This window comes from Saimiri boliviensis, chromosome 9, assembly GCF_048565385.1.
Source record: "Saimiri boliviensis isolate mSaiBol1 chromosome 9, mSaiBol1.pri, whole genome shotgun sequence".
Lineage (NCBI taxonomy): Eukaryota > Metazoa > Chordata > Mammalia > Primates > Cebidae > Saimiri > Saimiri boliviensis.
In genome coordinates this window covers 59,005,798-59,019,416 of record NC_133457.1, presented here as the reverse complement: position 1 = coordinate 59,019,416, position 13,619 = coordinate 59,005,798, and the positions used below count along the sequence as shown (strand labels likewise).

The 13,619-nt window shown below is 43.7% G+C and overlaps 1 protein-coding gene and 1 non-coding gene across 7 annotated transcripts in view; both read right to left on the bottom strand.

Moving 5' to 3' along the window:
• Nucleotides 1-13,619, bottom strand: part of FBXL2 (F-box and leucine rich repeat protein 2) — a 112,883-nt gene that overhangs the window by 24,844 nt on the left and 74,420 nt on the right. For 4 of the 6 annotated variants that reach the window (XM_010341544.1, XM_003930917.3, XM_039461870.1 and 1 more), the window contains 6 exons: nt 12,082-12,212; nt 9,605-9,665; nt 8,796-8,840; nt 8,242-8,298; nt 3,073-3,285; nt 375-1,489 (listed from right to left, as the gene is read on the bottom strand). In XM_010341544.1, the coding sequence (XP_010339846.1) occupies nt 1,382-1,489; nt 3,073-3,285; nt 8,242-8,298; nt 8,796-8,840; nt 9,605-9,665; nt 12,082-12,212 (615 nt within the window). In that variant the 3' untranslated portion in view covers nt 375-1,381. Of the gene's footprint in view, nt 1-374; nt 1,490-3,072; nt 3,286-8,241; nt 8,366-8,795; nt 8,841-9,604; nt 9,666-12,081; nt 12,213-13,619 lie in introns of those variants that run through there. The other 2 variants (XR_745273.3, XM_074405937.1) reach the window with 2 other exon arrangements.
• On the bottom strand, nt 13,176-13,338 carry LOC120360855 (U1 spliceosomal RNA). The gene has a single exon (XR_005577258.1). It is a non-coding gene; the product is annotated as a U1 spliceosomal RNA (small nuclear RNA).

Below are 13,619 nucleotides of genomic sequence, written 5' to 3'. Positions count from 1 at the left end.
AGAATGCAGCTGAGGTAACATCCTTAAAAATACTTACAGAACTGTGTATCTAATAAAGGTATTGCCAGTCATGGGAAAATGTCTTGCCTTTGCTGTTTCACTTAAGTTTCTCATGAGCTCCTGGCTCTTCATTTTGGGGGAGTGGTTGTTAGGAAGGGCTGGCCACCATGAACACCTACATTTACAATGAAGGTGGCGATAGGTTCTTAATAAAGATCATAAATGTGGACAGTGTGGAGCAAGAATCAACCACAGTAAAGAGTAGGGTCATCTTAACCAGATTTCAGATGACATCAGGAAGGTGTGAATTTGGAAAACGGTTTTCCCTGGATGTGTCTGCCATAAAATCATAGCAATAAAACCCTCTGACTTAATTTTTTTTAAAGCATTGCAATGGTTTATTCAATTTTATGAGTCTAAAAGGTACCAACACTTAACTGATCTGAGTTTTAAGTTTGTAAAACTTTTGAGTAGTTATGATGTAACCTGATTCCTAAGATTTCAAAATAAACTTGAAAAACAAAAATCACATCCATTTTACATGCATCCATTCATTACTTTTAATTGATTATATTACAGTTAACTTAAGCCTAATTCTTTAAGGTCCCCCCAGTTTTAGAGAGGTGTGGACATAATTAGCTTTTTTCCTGTCATAAAAATGCATGATGTGCTGTAGCATACACCAGAGCTTCTACTTTACAGTCAGGCAACACAGACTCTGAGCTGCTTTTGTGTTTGGTCCCTGGAGGTGTATATGACAGGTTGACAAACAGAAAGGTGAAGACCCTGCTCCACCCAGTATAGAGTCCTCTTTTCTTTGGTGTCTCATGGAAACCTATTAACATGCCTTCCACATAAGTCTCTACATATAAAACTATCAGGCATTATGAATTTGCAGTACAGTCACTTTGATAAAGTTGCTATTTTATCTTCAAAGTGGAAAAGTTCTGCTAATCAAAATGAAATTGTGAATTAAAGTAGGCCACTGGCTTAAGTATCAGGTAGAAAATCAACAGCTTATTTTTTCTGCTCAGTTTGTGCTAACACTGATGGTCTGCTTGAGGAATGCTGAGAATGCCAAGGGTAGGACTTTAGTACCTAGGTAGGTACCCATCTCTTAAGAGATCCAGGTTTCTGGCATGGTCCTGGCTGCATTGAGACCACTTGCCACGTGTTAACTGACACAAGGCTTTGATTGATTCACAGCAGAATAAAGGTGAAAACTATCACCAGAGTTACTGCAATCCATACAGAAGTCTTTTACCTGTAAATGCCTTTCCCAATGGAGAATCAACAGATTGGGTGATGGAGTAGGTCAGGAAGACTCGCGTCTTCTAGAGGAAAGGATGCCTCATCACCCCTTGGGCTCAGGCAGCTGCTGTCAGAGAATGACACAGCACCTGCACAGTCGCTGTCCACTTCCTGCCACTGCTGTCGGTGGGGTGACGGGAGCGAAGTAGGCGTGGACTTTGACATGAGGGAGCTGAGCCTGGAAGGATGAAGAAAAAAAGTGTTTACACTGGCATTTTTAGGATTATGGTCATAATTCTAGAAAAGCCTATAGTCCTCCATTAAAAATCTTCACCTTAATAAGTCAGTTCAAATAGAATTTATGCTATAGATTAGAGCTACTCCTGTTACTCCCACTACCCTCTGCCCCCCAATAGTACCTTCTAAGAATAACTGAAAACACTTGAGTTGATATACATTGATATATTTCCACCCAGGGGTAGTAACCAGCCCTGTTTGCAAACTAAGTGAATGTTCTCTACAGCTGTAGCACCCTGGATGGGGCTGTTTTGGGGCATAAATACAGTTGCCTAAACTTAAAATGTACTCAAGAATATAGGTGAGGCCAGGGCAGTGGCTCATGCCTGTAATCCAGGACTTTGGGAGGCCGAGGCAGGCAGATCATGAGGTCAGGAGTTCAAGACCAGCCTGGCCAAGATGGTAAGACCCCATTTCTACTAAAAATAGAAAAGTTAGCCAGCGTTGTGGCTCACGCCTGTAATCCAGCTACTCAAGTGGCAGAAGAATTGCTTGAACCCAGGAGGTGGAGATTGCAGTGAGCTGAGATCATGCCACTGTAATCCAGCCTAAGCGACAGAGCAAGACGTCTCAAACACAAAAAACAAAATCTGTTAAGCCATCTTACCTGGAAATTAGCCAAGATAGTTCTACCTCCTACTCATAAAGACCTTAAATTACTTAACTGCTTGCCTTCAACATAGGCTTCTTTTTTTTTTTTTTTTTTTTTTTTTTTTTTTTTTTTTTCCTTTCCTCTTCTCGGCTCTTACCCCTGATGCTGGAGTGCAGTGGTGCAAACTTGTCTCACTGCAACCTCTGCCTCCTGGGTTCAAGAGTCTCCTGCCTCAGCCTCCTGAGTAGGCAGCAACCATGCACAGCTGATCTTTGTATTTTTAGTAAAGATGGGGTTTCACTGTGTTGGTCAGGCTGGTCTGGAACTCCTGACCCTCATGATCTGCCTGCCTTGGCCTCCCAAAGTGCTGGGATTACAGGCATGAGCCACTGCGCCTGGCCCAACATAGGCTTTCTTCTAAGGGCTCTGATCACCAGACTATGTGAAATCTCCACTCAGACCGGACCCATTTGGGTTGAATCTTCCAGGGTGAAGTCTAAGCAAGAACATTTTGAAGACATCTAAGGTGACGCTATTACACCAGATCAGTTTGCGTAACAGAAAATGGATTTTTTTTTTTTTTTTAGATAGAGTCTCACTCTGTGGCCCAGGCCGGAGTGCAGTGGTGCGATCTGGGCAACGTCTGACTCCCAGGTTCGTGATTCTCCTGCCTCAGCCTCCCAAGCAGCTGGGATTACAGGTGCCCACCACCACGCCTGGCTAATTTTTTTATTTTTTATTTATTTTTTAACAGAAATGGGGTTTCGCCATTTTGGACAGGCTGGTCTTTTCTGACCTCAAATGATCTACCCACCTTGGCTTTCCAGTGTTGAGATTATAGGCATGAGCCACTGCACCTGGCCTGATTCTTGATGTTCTCCTTTGTTGCTTAGAAATGTCAGGTGTGACTGACTCCCCTGCCCCACACCTACCCGCATCCGCTTGATGCCTGCACGGGTAACCTGCTGGCAGTCATACAGCTCAAGGCGCTCCAGGCCTCGGCAGTTCTCTAGGTGTTCCAGGGCCACATCAGTGATGAGGAGGCAGTTGTCCAGCTCCAGTACCCGCAACCTCTCATGGCCACAGGTGCTGTTGCTCAGGTGCAGGATCCCATCATCTGTGATGAGTTCACAGTGGGACAGGCTCTGAAATAGAGAGAAATGAGTAAATGCTTGCAGGACCCTTGTTCCAAGGCTCAAGTCCTAAAAAACGCTGGCAGCTAGCCTTTTTGCTCTTCTGCCATGGGATGACACAGTAAGAATGCTCTCAGCAGATGCCCGTCTGGACTTTAGAATTATAAGAAGTTTCTGTTCATTATAAATTATCCAGTCTGGTAGCAGCATAAAACAGACTGAGACATTAGGCAGTGAGGACCAAACACAAAGCCTTTGGTCATGGGTTTGCTGCACTGGGAGTGGCTTCTCTCTTCTAATTGTGTAAAGATGGAAATAAAATTTTCAGGGGAAATTTCAGAGTTTGCCCCCTTGAGAGCCATTTTATTGGCCAGTTCGCCATCTGAGGGGATGCCAGTGAAATGAATGCATCTCATGTCCTTGTTCATTTAGAAAATTGCACTAACAGCTGTGCCCCACAGATGTATTGAACACTCTGCAAGGTGTATAAATCAAATACACCTTGAACAGTGTGATCTGAATTACTAACTTATCTTGGTTGCAGAAGATAGATTCAGATGATTATATAGCCAAATGACATTTGTGTAATTCCCTTTAAGTTCTCCATATCAAAAAGTTTCAGACCTGACAGTTTGCCCCAATGCATGTCAAATGTAAGATTCACCCCAGCATGAAAACTAAGAGAGGCACAAGTACTGTGTCAACATCCCATTTGTTCATTTGTTCTTTCAAATACATGAGCCCCCAAGTATGCAATCATGAGTAAAAGTATACTTTTCTGCACTGGTGGAGCCCAGACTGGAGAGTCTAGAAAACCAAATAATGCTAATTAAGCTTTAAACTGAAGCTGAGGTGCTTTGAGAGCATATGATAGCAGGATTCGTCCTGAGAAGACCACTGAGTTGATATTTTGAAGGGTTAGGAGCTAATCCTAGGAAAGAGCAAAAGTTTATTGTGTGCAAGGCCCAGGGGAGCAGGAGAATGGCAAGCACTGTGTTTAGGAAGAAGATCAACATCTAATAAGTGGGAAGTAGGAGGACGCATTAGATGCAGATGGAATTGGGGACGTAAAGACCAGATCACCGAGTTGTGTAGGTTACATCGTTCTGGTTCCAAGGTCAGTGAGAAGAGCTGTAAAGACAATGGGATGTTACAATTGTTCTTCAAAAAAGATGGAAAATAAATGTTGGTGTGGATGTGGAGCAATTGTAAGTCTCATAGGCTGCAGGAGTTATTTCAATGTTTCTGACTGAAATGCATACATGTGTTAATCAAAAAAACAGGAATACTGGCTGTAATAGCCCCAAACTAGATGCAGTGCTCAAACAGTCGAAAGTAGAAAGGATAAAGAAATCACAGTGTATCCATTCTATAAAGCAATGAGAATGAACAATACACAACTACATGTGACAATATGGATAAGGAAACCGAATGAGTATACACCATTCCATTCACATCATTTAAATAAAATACAAAAAGAGGTAAAACTAATATATGTGATTTGGAAGTCATGACTTTTGGAGGATCAGTAATTGAAAGGGAGCAGAAAGGGGCTTTCCGGGGTCAGAATAATGTTGACCTTTGATCAGGGTGTATTCAGTTTATGGAACTGCACTGGTCTATACACCAATGATAAATGTACTTTTCTGCATGTATATTTTACTTCAGTAAAGTTAAAACTGAAGAGATAAACCACTCTGACTGCCAAATGTTTTAGTGCAGAAGTGGATTCAGTTTAGAGCAAGTGGATGGCTACTGCAGTCTATGAAGCAAGGAGATGCCTGAGAGTTAGGACTGGGCAAGTCCTGGTGGGGAGACCTGAGCGGATGGTATAAGCTATTCCTGAAAAATAAAAAATCCAAGACATAACCAATACTGGTTGTAACAGCCCCAAACTAGAAACTAGAACTACTTGCTCTGTCAACTAGGCAGCAGAGTACAACCTTGAGGGAAGGGAAGCTAGAGGAGAGAAACTGTATTGGAACTTGATGCTTCAAAGATTCTTCTCTGAGCTTGATCTTAACAATATGGAATATGTTTACTTTCTCACAAATTGAATCCCTCCACATGGTTAACATCAAATGGTATATATGTAATCAATGCTGTTCACTGGTTTTTAGCTTTTATAACTGACTTAGGAGTAAAGCCAGAACTTCATTATGGTTCTTTAGGAGGCTGTTTAAAATTGGGGAATAAAAAAATAGAATTTTGATTATTTATAATAAAATGGAACCAGAAAAAAGTGTCTCCCTATGTATATATTTTATTTATTTATATTTTTGAGATGGAGTTTCACTCTTGTTGCCCAGGCTGGAGTGCAATGGCGCAATCTTGGCTCACCGCAACCTCTACCTCCTGGGTTCAAGCGATTCTTCTGCCTCAGCCTCCCAAGTAGCTGGGATTACAGGCATGTGGCACCACACCAGCTAATTTTGTATTTTTAGTAGAGATGGAGTTTCTCCATGTTGGTCATGCTGGTCTCGAACTCCTGACTCCAGGTGATCCACCTGCCTCAGCCTCCCAAAGTGCTGGGATTACAGGCATGAGCCACCGTGCTGGGCCTATTTCATTTTATTTACATGTAGATTCACACATACATATCTGTATATTTATAAACACAGATTGGAGAAAGAGGATGATAGGGATAGTGTATGATTGCCAGTTTCTCCACTGTTTTAATACAGGGAAATTCAGAAATCAAGAAGTTAGCAGTAATATATGAGACTCAGGATATACTGTTGTATTAATTGAAAAACTTGTACGCCAGGCATGGTGGCTCACACCTGTAATCCCAGCACTTTGGGAGGCAGAGGCAGGTGGATCGCGTTCAGGAGTTCAAGACCAGCCTGGACAACATGGCGAAACCCCATCTCTACTAAAAAAATACAAAAATTAGCTGGGCACAGTGGGGGGCACCTATAATCCCAGCTACTCAGAAGGCTGAGGCAGAAGAATAGCTTGAACCCAGGAGGTGGAGTTTGCAGTGAGCCAAGATTGCACCACTGTACTCTAGCCTGGGTGACAGAGGAAGGCTCCATCTCAAAAAAAAAAAAAAAAAAAAAAGAAAAGAAAAGAAAAACTTATGTACTGGCATATGCAAGTACACATTGAAATTTTAAAAACTGATTTAAAGAAAATCAGAGGGTGCTTGACCTGTTCTAACAGGAAAATCCGCTGCCAACACAGTTCCTACAGCAGCGGGCCTTCTATATGAACACTAACAACATAGGCAATAGTCACAGCTGTCTGGTTCGGGCCAATCCTGTAAAGTAGGTATTATTCTCTTTTTAAAGATGGTAGCATTGTGGCTCAAAAACATTGAGACTTGCTAGTTATACCCAGCTCAGGCTGGCCTTAAAGCTTTTCTCCTTTCATGCAGTCACTCATCCCTGGCGGGGAGGCATTCTCGAAGTAAGCAGCTTCTATAACATTTCTGACTCGGAGCGGGTTAAGGTGGCGGGACAGAACATGCAGAGTGGGAGGCAGAGGTGCTTTAAACTCCCATCAGCAGGTGTCTTGGGCTCCCAGGGATGTGGTGTGGATGTGTGTGCATGAAAGAGACAGGGAGGAGAGGGACAGAGAAAGAATCACTTTTCTTTGCAAAAAGAATTTCTTGAGAAAGACAGAAATTGGCCATAGTGGTTATCCCTGTGTAGGCAACATGGCAACTGGGCATTTTTCCCTTATATTCGTGGTACTTTTGTAAATTAACATTTTTTCCTTTTGAATTTTGTCAAATTCTTTTTCTGCATTAGTTGATGTGATCATGTAACTTTTCTTCTTTACATGGTTGATTACATCAGCCAGTTTTCAAACATTAAACTACACTTGTGTCTCTGGACGAAACCCTGGTTGGCCATGGTGTTATAATTATTTCTATATATTGCTACATTCTATTTGCTTAATTATTTCTATATATTGCTACATTCTATTTGCTAATATTTTGTTATAGATACTTGCTTCTATATGAGGAATATCAGTCTGTAGAGTTTTTTTTGGGGTACAATTTTGTTTGGTTTTGATAAGATGGTATTACTGGCCTCATTAACAACAAAAAAAGTTGTTTTGGGAGGCCAAGGCAGGTGGATCACTTGAGGTCAGGAATTCAAGACCAGCCAGGCCAACATGGTGAAACCCCATCTCTACTAAAAATACAAAAATAGCTGGGCATGGTGGTGCACACCTGTAATGCCAGCTACTCGGGAGGCTGAGGCAGGAGAATAGCTTGAACCCAGGAGGTAGAGATTGTAGTAAGCCAGGATCGTGCCACTGCAGTCCAGCCTGGGTGACAGAGAAAAACTGTCTCAAAAACATAAAATAAAAATGAGTTATAAAATGTTTTATTGTCTATTTTCGAAAAGAGTGTATAGAATTGATGTTAATTCATGCCAGGCACAGTGGGTCACACCTGTAATCCCAGCATTTTGGGAGGTCGAAGAGGCAGGCAGATCATTTGAAGTCAGGAGTTTAAGACCAGCCTGGCCAACATGGTGAAACCCTGTCTCTACCAAAAATACAAAAATTAGCTGGGTGTGGTGGCACGTGTTTGTGATCCCAGCTACTCGCCAGGCTGAGGCAGGAGAATCGCTTGGACCTGGGAGGTGGAGGTTGCGGTGAGCTGAGATCGTGACACTGCCCTCCACCGTGGGCGACAGAGTGAGACCCTGTCTTAAAAAAAAAAAAAAAAAAAAAAAAGACGCTAATTTCTTAAATGTTTGGTAGAATTCTCCAATGAAGCCACTGAATCCGGACATTTTTTTTGTGGGGAGCAGGAGAATCTTAAAACTGTACATTCAATGAAAGCAGTCATCAGTTAGCTACCTTGCCTCCCAAGTTAACCCAGATCTATTGATCTTTGAAATCAACAGAGATGATGCCGTACGGAAAGAGAACCCAAACAGCTTCTTGCTGTGGTAGGAGGGCTCCCACCTCTAACAGGTGAATAATGTCACAGAAACTCAGACTTACCAGGGCTTGCAGTTTGGGACAGTGAATGGAGAGCTGGATGAGCGTGCTGTCGGTTATCTGGAGAGAAACACGCTGTGTCAGTGTGGCTTCCACACCAGAACTTAATACCTAATCCTGGCTTCTCCTGAACATGAGAATCAAAAGGTGTAAAAGAGAATTAAAAACTCATCTCAAACACTCCGGGGCTGGGAGCTCCTCTCTTCACCAGCGTGTCTAGAGATGTTCTTTGGTCTCTCTTCTGGTGCCGTAAGGGGGCTTAGGGCAAGGGACAAAGAGGGAGCGGGCAAGGAGCGTTCCCAGGACTCTCCTCTTTGCAGTCACCCCATCACTGGACATGCAAGCTTATTTATGGAGCTATCCTGTTCTCGTCTGTAGTTCAGTCTGGTGACTGAGCAGAGCCAAAAGCTCACACATCCACTGCCACGGCCTTTCAGGTTTCCAAGCCCTGCCACCCCAGCTGCTCCAGGAGGCTCGGGATGTCTCTGGGTGGGCCGCACCGGCCGGCAGTGACTGGGGAGCAGGCTGCCCTGCAGGGCTGTCATGGGTCCACTCACCAGGATGCATTCTTCAAGATCCATCTTCTCCAATTCATGGCAATTCTGGAAGAGTCCACAAGACAGACCCCACATGTGAGCCAGTGGTGGCTTGCCCTGTCCCTCTGAGTACTGGCCCAGTGTCCTTATTCTCATCCATTAAGAAGTATGCTCTGTTTCTAAAGTCACCCAGTAAACTAGCACTTCTGAGCAGCTGCCTTTTGAACCACAGTGCTTTGGAACTGGGAACAGGGCTGCCTCTGGCTGCATTTCCTTCCCTCGGCCAGGAAAGAGAGTTGTTTACAACCATCCCAGTGCTCACAGACATCAGTGGGGATATTTTAGCCACAGACCTGGCTCTGAGAGGGCCTGGAGATGTGGGGCACTAAGCCACACTGTGGGGTTGGGTGGAGGTGGCAGAGGGCATCAACAGTCCCAGGAGGACATGGGCTCCTGGCAGCAGGTCCAGAGGGGCCCCCAGTGGTCAGCATTCGCAGGACAAAGGGCAGAGTACAGCCCAGTTAGGGGGCACTGCTGAGAGGCCACGTTGGGGTCCATGTGAGGAAATGAGTCTCCTGCCAGGAGGAGACTTGTCCCACCTGACCCACCTGAGCAAGCGTGAGGCCCAGGCCCCTTACAGAACCCTCCACAGGATGTCCCTAGATTTCTGGCTAACTAGAAAACCTGCAGTATGCACCCCGGGGGCTCGGCTCTACTTTGTGCCTGTCTTTTCTGAAGGTAGTTTTTTGCACACCCAAAACCACTCCAAGTCACTTGGAATTCGGGAGGTGAATTACAGTTTGGTTTTATTCTTTAAATCTATGCCTTACCCGAGCTAAAAGTGTAAAACCTGCGTCAGTCAAGTGGGAGCATCGGGCAGCCTCCAAAATTCTGGGGAGAAAGTATATAGGGGAGAAAAAGGTACCAGCTGGTGAATAATGGAAACACATACTTTCTGATGCACGCGCGAGTCTTTTCTGTTCTTTGACGTGCTCTTGCTTCCGTTAACAGCCCTTAGGGAATGTGACCGGCTCAAGGCCCCACAGTTCCAAACTTCAGAGTAAATCCAGGAATCTTCCTGCTATACCAGCATGTTGTTTTTAAGTATTATTCTAATATTTGTGGGGTGTTTTTTTTTTTTGAAACGGAGTCTCACACTGCCGCCCAGGCTGGAGTGCAGTGGCAGGATCCTGGCTCATCCGCAGCCTCTGCCTTCCAGGTTCAAGCGATTCTCCTGCCTCAGCCTCCCAAGTAGCTAGGACTACAGGTGCCTGCCAACATGCCCAGCTGATTTTTGTATTTTTATAAGAAAAGGGGTTTCACCTTGTTGGCCAGGCTGGTCTCAAACTCCTGACCTTAGGTGATCCTCCCACCTCAGCCTCCCAAAGTGCCAGGATTACTGGCATGAGCCACCGCACCCAGCCTTGTTCACTTTTTAAACACATTTAAGATGAGCTTTTTCCTCAACAAAATAATCTTGAGATTTACTGCATTTATGGAAATTCTCAGGTACCCTAAAGGAAATTTTTAAAATTTGTAGACAATGAAAAATAAGTTAATTCTCAATTACCCATGCTTAATAGGGATGGATGCATGAATAACATTTCTAAGGTAAATACTCTCTTACAGTAATAATTTTGACCTCCTTTCTGACCAGTTTTGATCATCCAAATTCCTCCTTCTAAGTGGAAATATCTAAATGATATAGAACCTCCTCTATAACAGTAAAAAAAAATTGGTGAAAGGAGAAATACATAATTCTTAAAAGATATAGAACTGATGTGAGCATGGGGATGGGTCAGTTTCATTGGAAAGTAGAGATTTCTAAAAAGTATCTTTTCTTTTGGCTGGGCACAGTGGCTCACACCTGTAACCTCAGCACTTTGGGAGGCTGAGGGGGGCGGATCACCTGAGGTCGGGAGGTCAGGAACCAGCCTGACCAACATGGAGAAATCCCGTCTCTACTAAAAATACAAAATTAACTGGGTGTGGTGGCGCATGCCTGTAGTCCAAGCTAACTCTGAAGGCTGAGGCAGGAGAATCGCTTGAACCCGGGAGGCGGAGGTTGTGGTGAGCCGAGATGGCGCCACTGCACTCCAGCCTGGGCAACAGTAGTGAAACTCTGTCTCAAAAAAAAAAAAAAAAAAAAGTATCATTTTTTTCTGCCGCTTGGATAGAATTTAAGGTTGCTGATTCTGAGGTCAAACTATTACTGCTACTATTTTTAATATTCATAGCTGGTAATGATAATCTATTACCTTGAGGATCAGAATATAAATTATTTGTTTTTTGAGATGGGGTCTCACTCTGTCGCCCACGCTAGAGCGCAGTGGCATGATCTTTCACTTCAACCTCCACCTCCTGGGTTCAAGCAATTCTCCTGCTTCAGCTTCCTAAGTAGCTGGAATTACAGGTGCCTGCCACCACACCCAGCTAATTTTTGTATTTTTAGTAGAGATGGGGTTTCACCATGTTGGCCAGGCTGGTATTGAACTCCTGACCTCAGGCGATCCATCCACCTTAGCCTCCCAAAGTGTGGGATTACAGGCGTAAGCCACCGTGGCCAGCCTAAATTATTATTTGTTAAAAACAAATCCTTTTTCCCTACTGGGGAAGAAGCTAAGTAAGAAGGGTGATATTCCCCCATTCTGTCCGTCTGGCAGCAGGTCTAGAGGAGAAGCTCTTGTCCTTTGTATGTGAGGCTATCGCTCTGCTCACTATGTGCTCACTCGGATGCTTAAAGAAATAGCAGGATGGCCGGGCGCGGTGGCTCAAGCCTGTAATCCCAGCACTTTGGGAGGCCGAGGCGGGTGGATCACGAGGTCGAGAGATCAAGACCAACCTGGTCAACATGGTGAAACCCCGTCTCTACTAAAAATACAAAAAATTAGCTGGGCGTGGTGGCGCGTGCCTGTAATCCCAGCTACTCAGGAGGCTGAGGCAGGAGAATTGCCTGAACCCAGGAGGCGGAGGTTGCGGTGAGCCGAGATCGCGCCATTGCACCCCAGCTTGGGTAACAAGAGCGAAACTCCGTCTCAAAAAAAAAAGAAATAGTAGGATGAGGTGAACATTCATTAAGAAAGCAAGGTTTGCATTCACTTGTGGTAGACACGTTATACTCTCCCAGTACCTCCCACAGTGAACTAGATTTACACACTGTCCCACCCCAATTTGCCCAACAAAAGCCAGCAACACACAACTGCTGCCTCCGCCACCACTACCTGGCAAGCCTGTCCTCTCCTGCCGGAAGCCCTCTTGGTTAACTCAGCCAAACTCAGCTGCAAAGCAAAAAGTGTGGTGTACTCACTGCAGTCGTGGGCAGTTCAAACCCAGGGCTGTAAGAGAGGCGTCTGTGAGGTTGCTGCAACCCGAAAGGCAGAGGGCCTGCAGCCGGTGACAGCCCCTGCAGAGCTGCACCACCCCCTCATCCGTGATGCGCTGAGGAAAGGCAGCACAGAAAGAAACGTCACAAGGTGCCCACGGTACTCGGACAGGAGCAGCAGAAAAAGACCTGCTGCGGTGTGAGTAATTGTGGTGATTACTAGCATTTTATCCAGATAACTTCAACAAAATAAGTAGACACGTACTTGTGTTCATCTCTGCACAGCTTTAAAATATTCTAGCAATTTTAGATAAGATACATGCATCCAGGAAAAAGTAAGATCTTTTGTTATTAGGAATGGAGAATAAAAGTTTAAAATTCCATTTCTCCCTCACTAGAGTCATCAAAATATAGAATTTTCATAAAATTCATAAATGCATAATTTAAAAATCTGATTAAAGAACTTACGAGACTTTCCTAGTTAATGTCACCTTTTGGGTGACTTATTAATATTTGGTTGGATTTCTGCAGATTAATGCTTTAGATATTTATAATATATATGTATATTTATATTTCATCAAATGTTTTAGACAATAGGAAAATTAAATCATGAAATTATTAATACCTTAGAATTTTATGAATTTGGCCATGAAGATTCAAAATAGTATGTTCATTTAAACAGACTCATCGATATAGCAATCCACAGGCACATCTATATTATACTTCAAGCCATCTGCCAGTGCTGTCCTACACATAAGTCAAGGTCCGATTTTTGAATAGTCCAGGTTATAAGGTCAACATTTGTCCGGAAGATAGTTTGTTTTTTTTTCCCACCATCAGCGACTCTAAAGATTTAGAATATATTCATTTAAAGCCGAATGCCAGGGTTTCCCTTACCTTCCTCAAAATCTACATTCCCTTGAAAACCTGGGAGGAAGTAGCAAACATCCTCTTCGTTATCAATATTTGCAAGGGCAGTGGAGAAGGTCCAGCAGTTTTTGATAGGCTAATAACCTGATGAAAACGCTATCTTGCTCCTGCATATGCGTTTTATTTTTTTTTTTTTACTATTTTTTAACCAGGGGAGAGCGCAAACGCAGCCCCCCACTACCACAAGTTATGCAGTCGAGTTTCCCACATTTGGGGAAATCCAGGGGTCAGCTCATCCGGAGTGCAGTGGATAAGTCTCGCCCTGGGAAAGCCACCTTCCTGATCACAGCATCTCCCCTGCCAGGTGCATTTTATTTTTTAAAGCATTTTCACATGTGTTATTTCATTTTATCCACGGAAACAACGTGAGAGGAGTCATCATCCTCAATTTATAAGTTAAAAAGAAAAAGACACTGAGATCTTAGCATGAATTGTTCAGGTGTTACAACTATTTAGTGACGAGTTCACAACATTCCTGGATAGTGTCCCTAATACTCGATTCAACAAAATCACATCTGGTCTATGTTATTTTCAGGGGCAATGTCAGTGGCTTTGTATTAAGGATGATTCCTTTTGGTTGCTGCTGTTCTTCT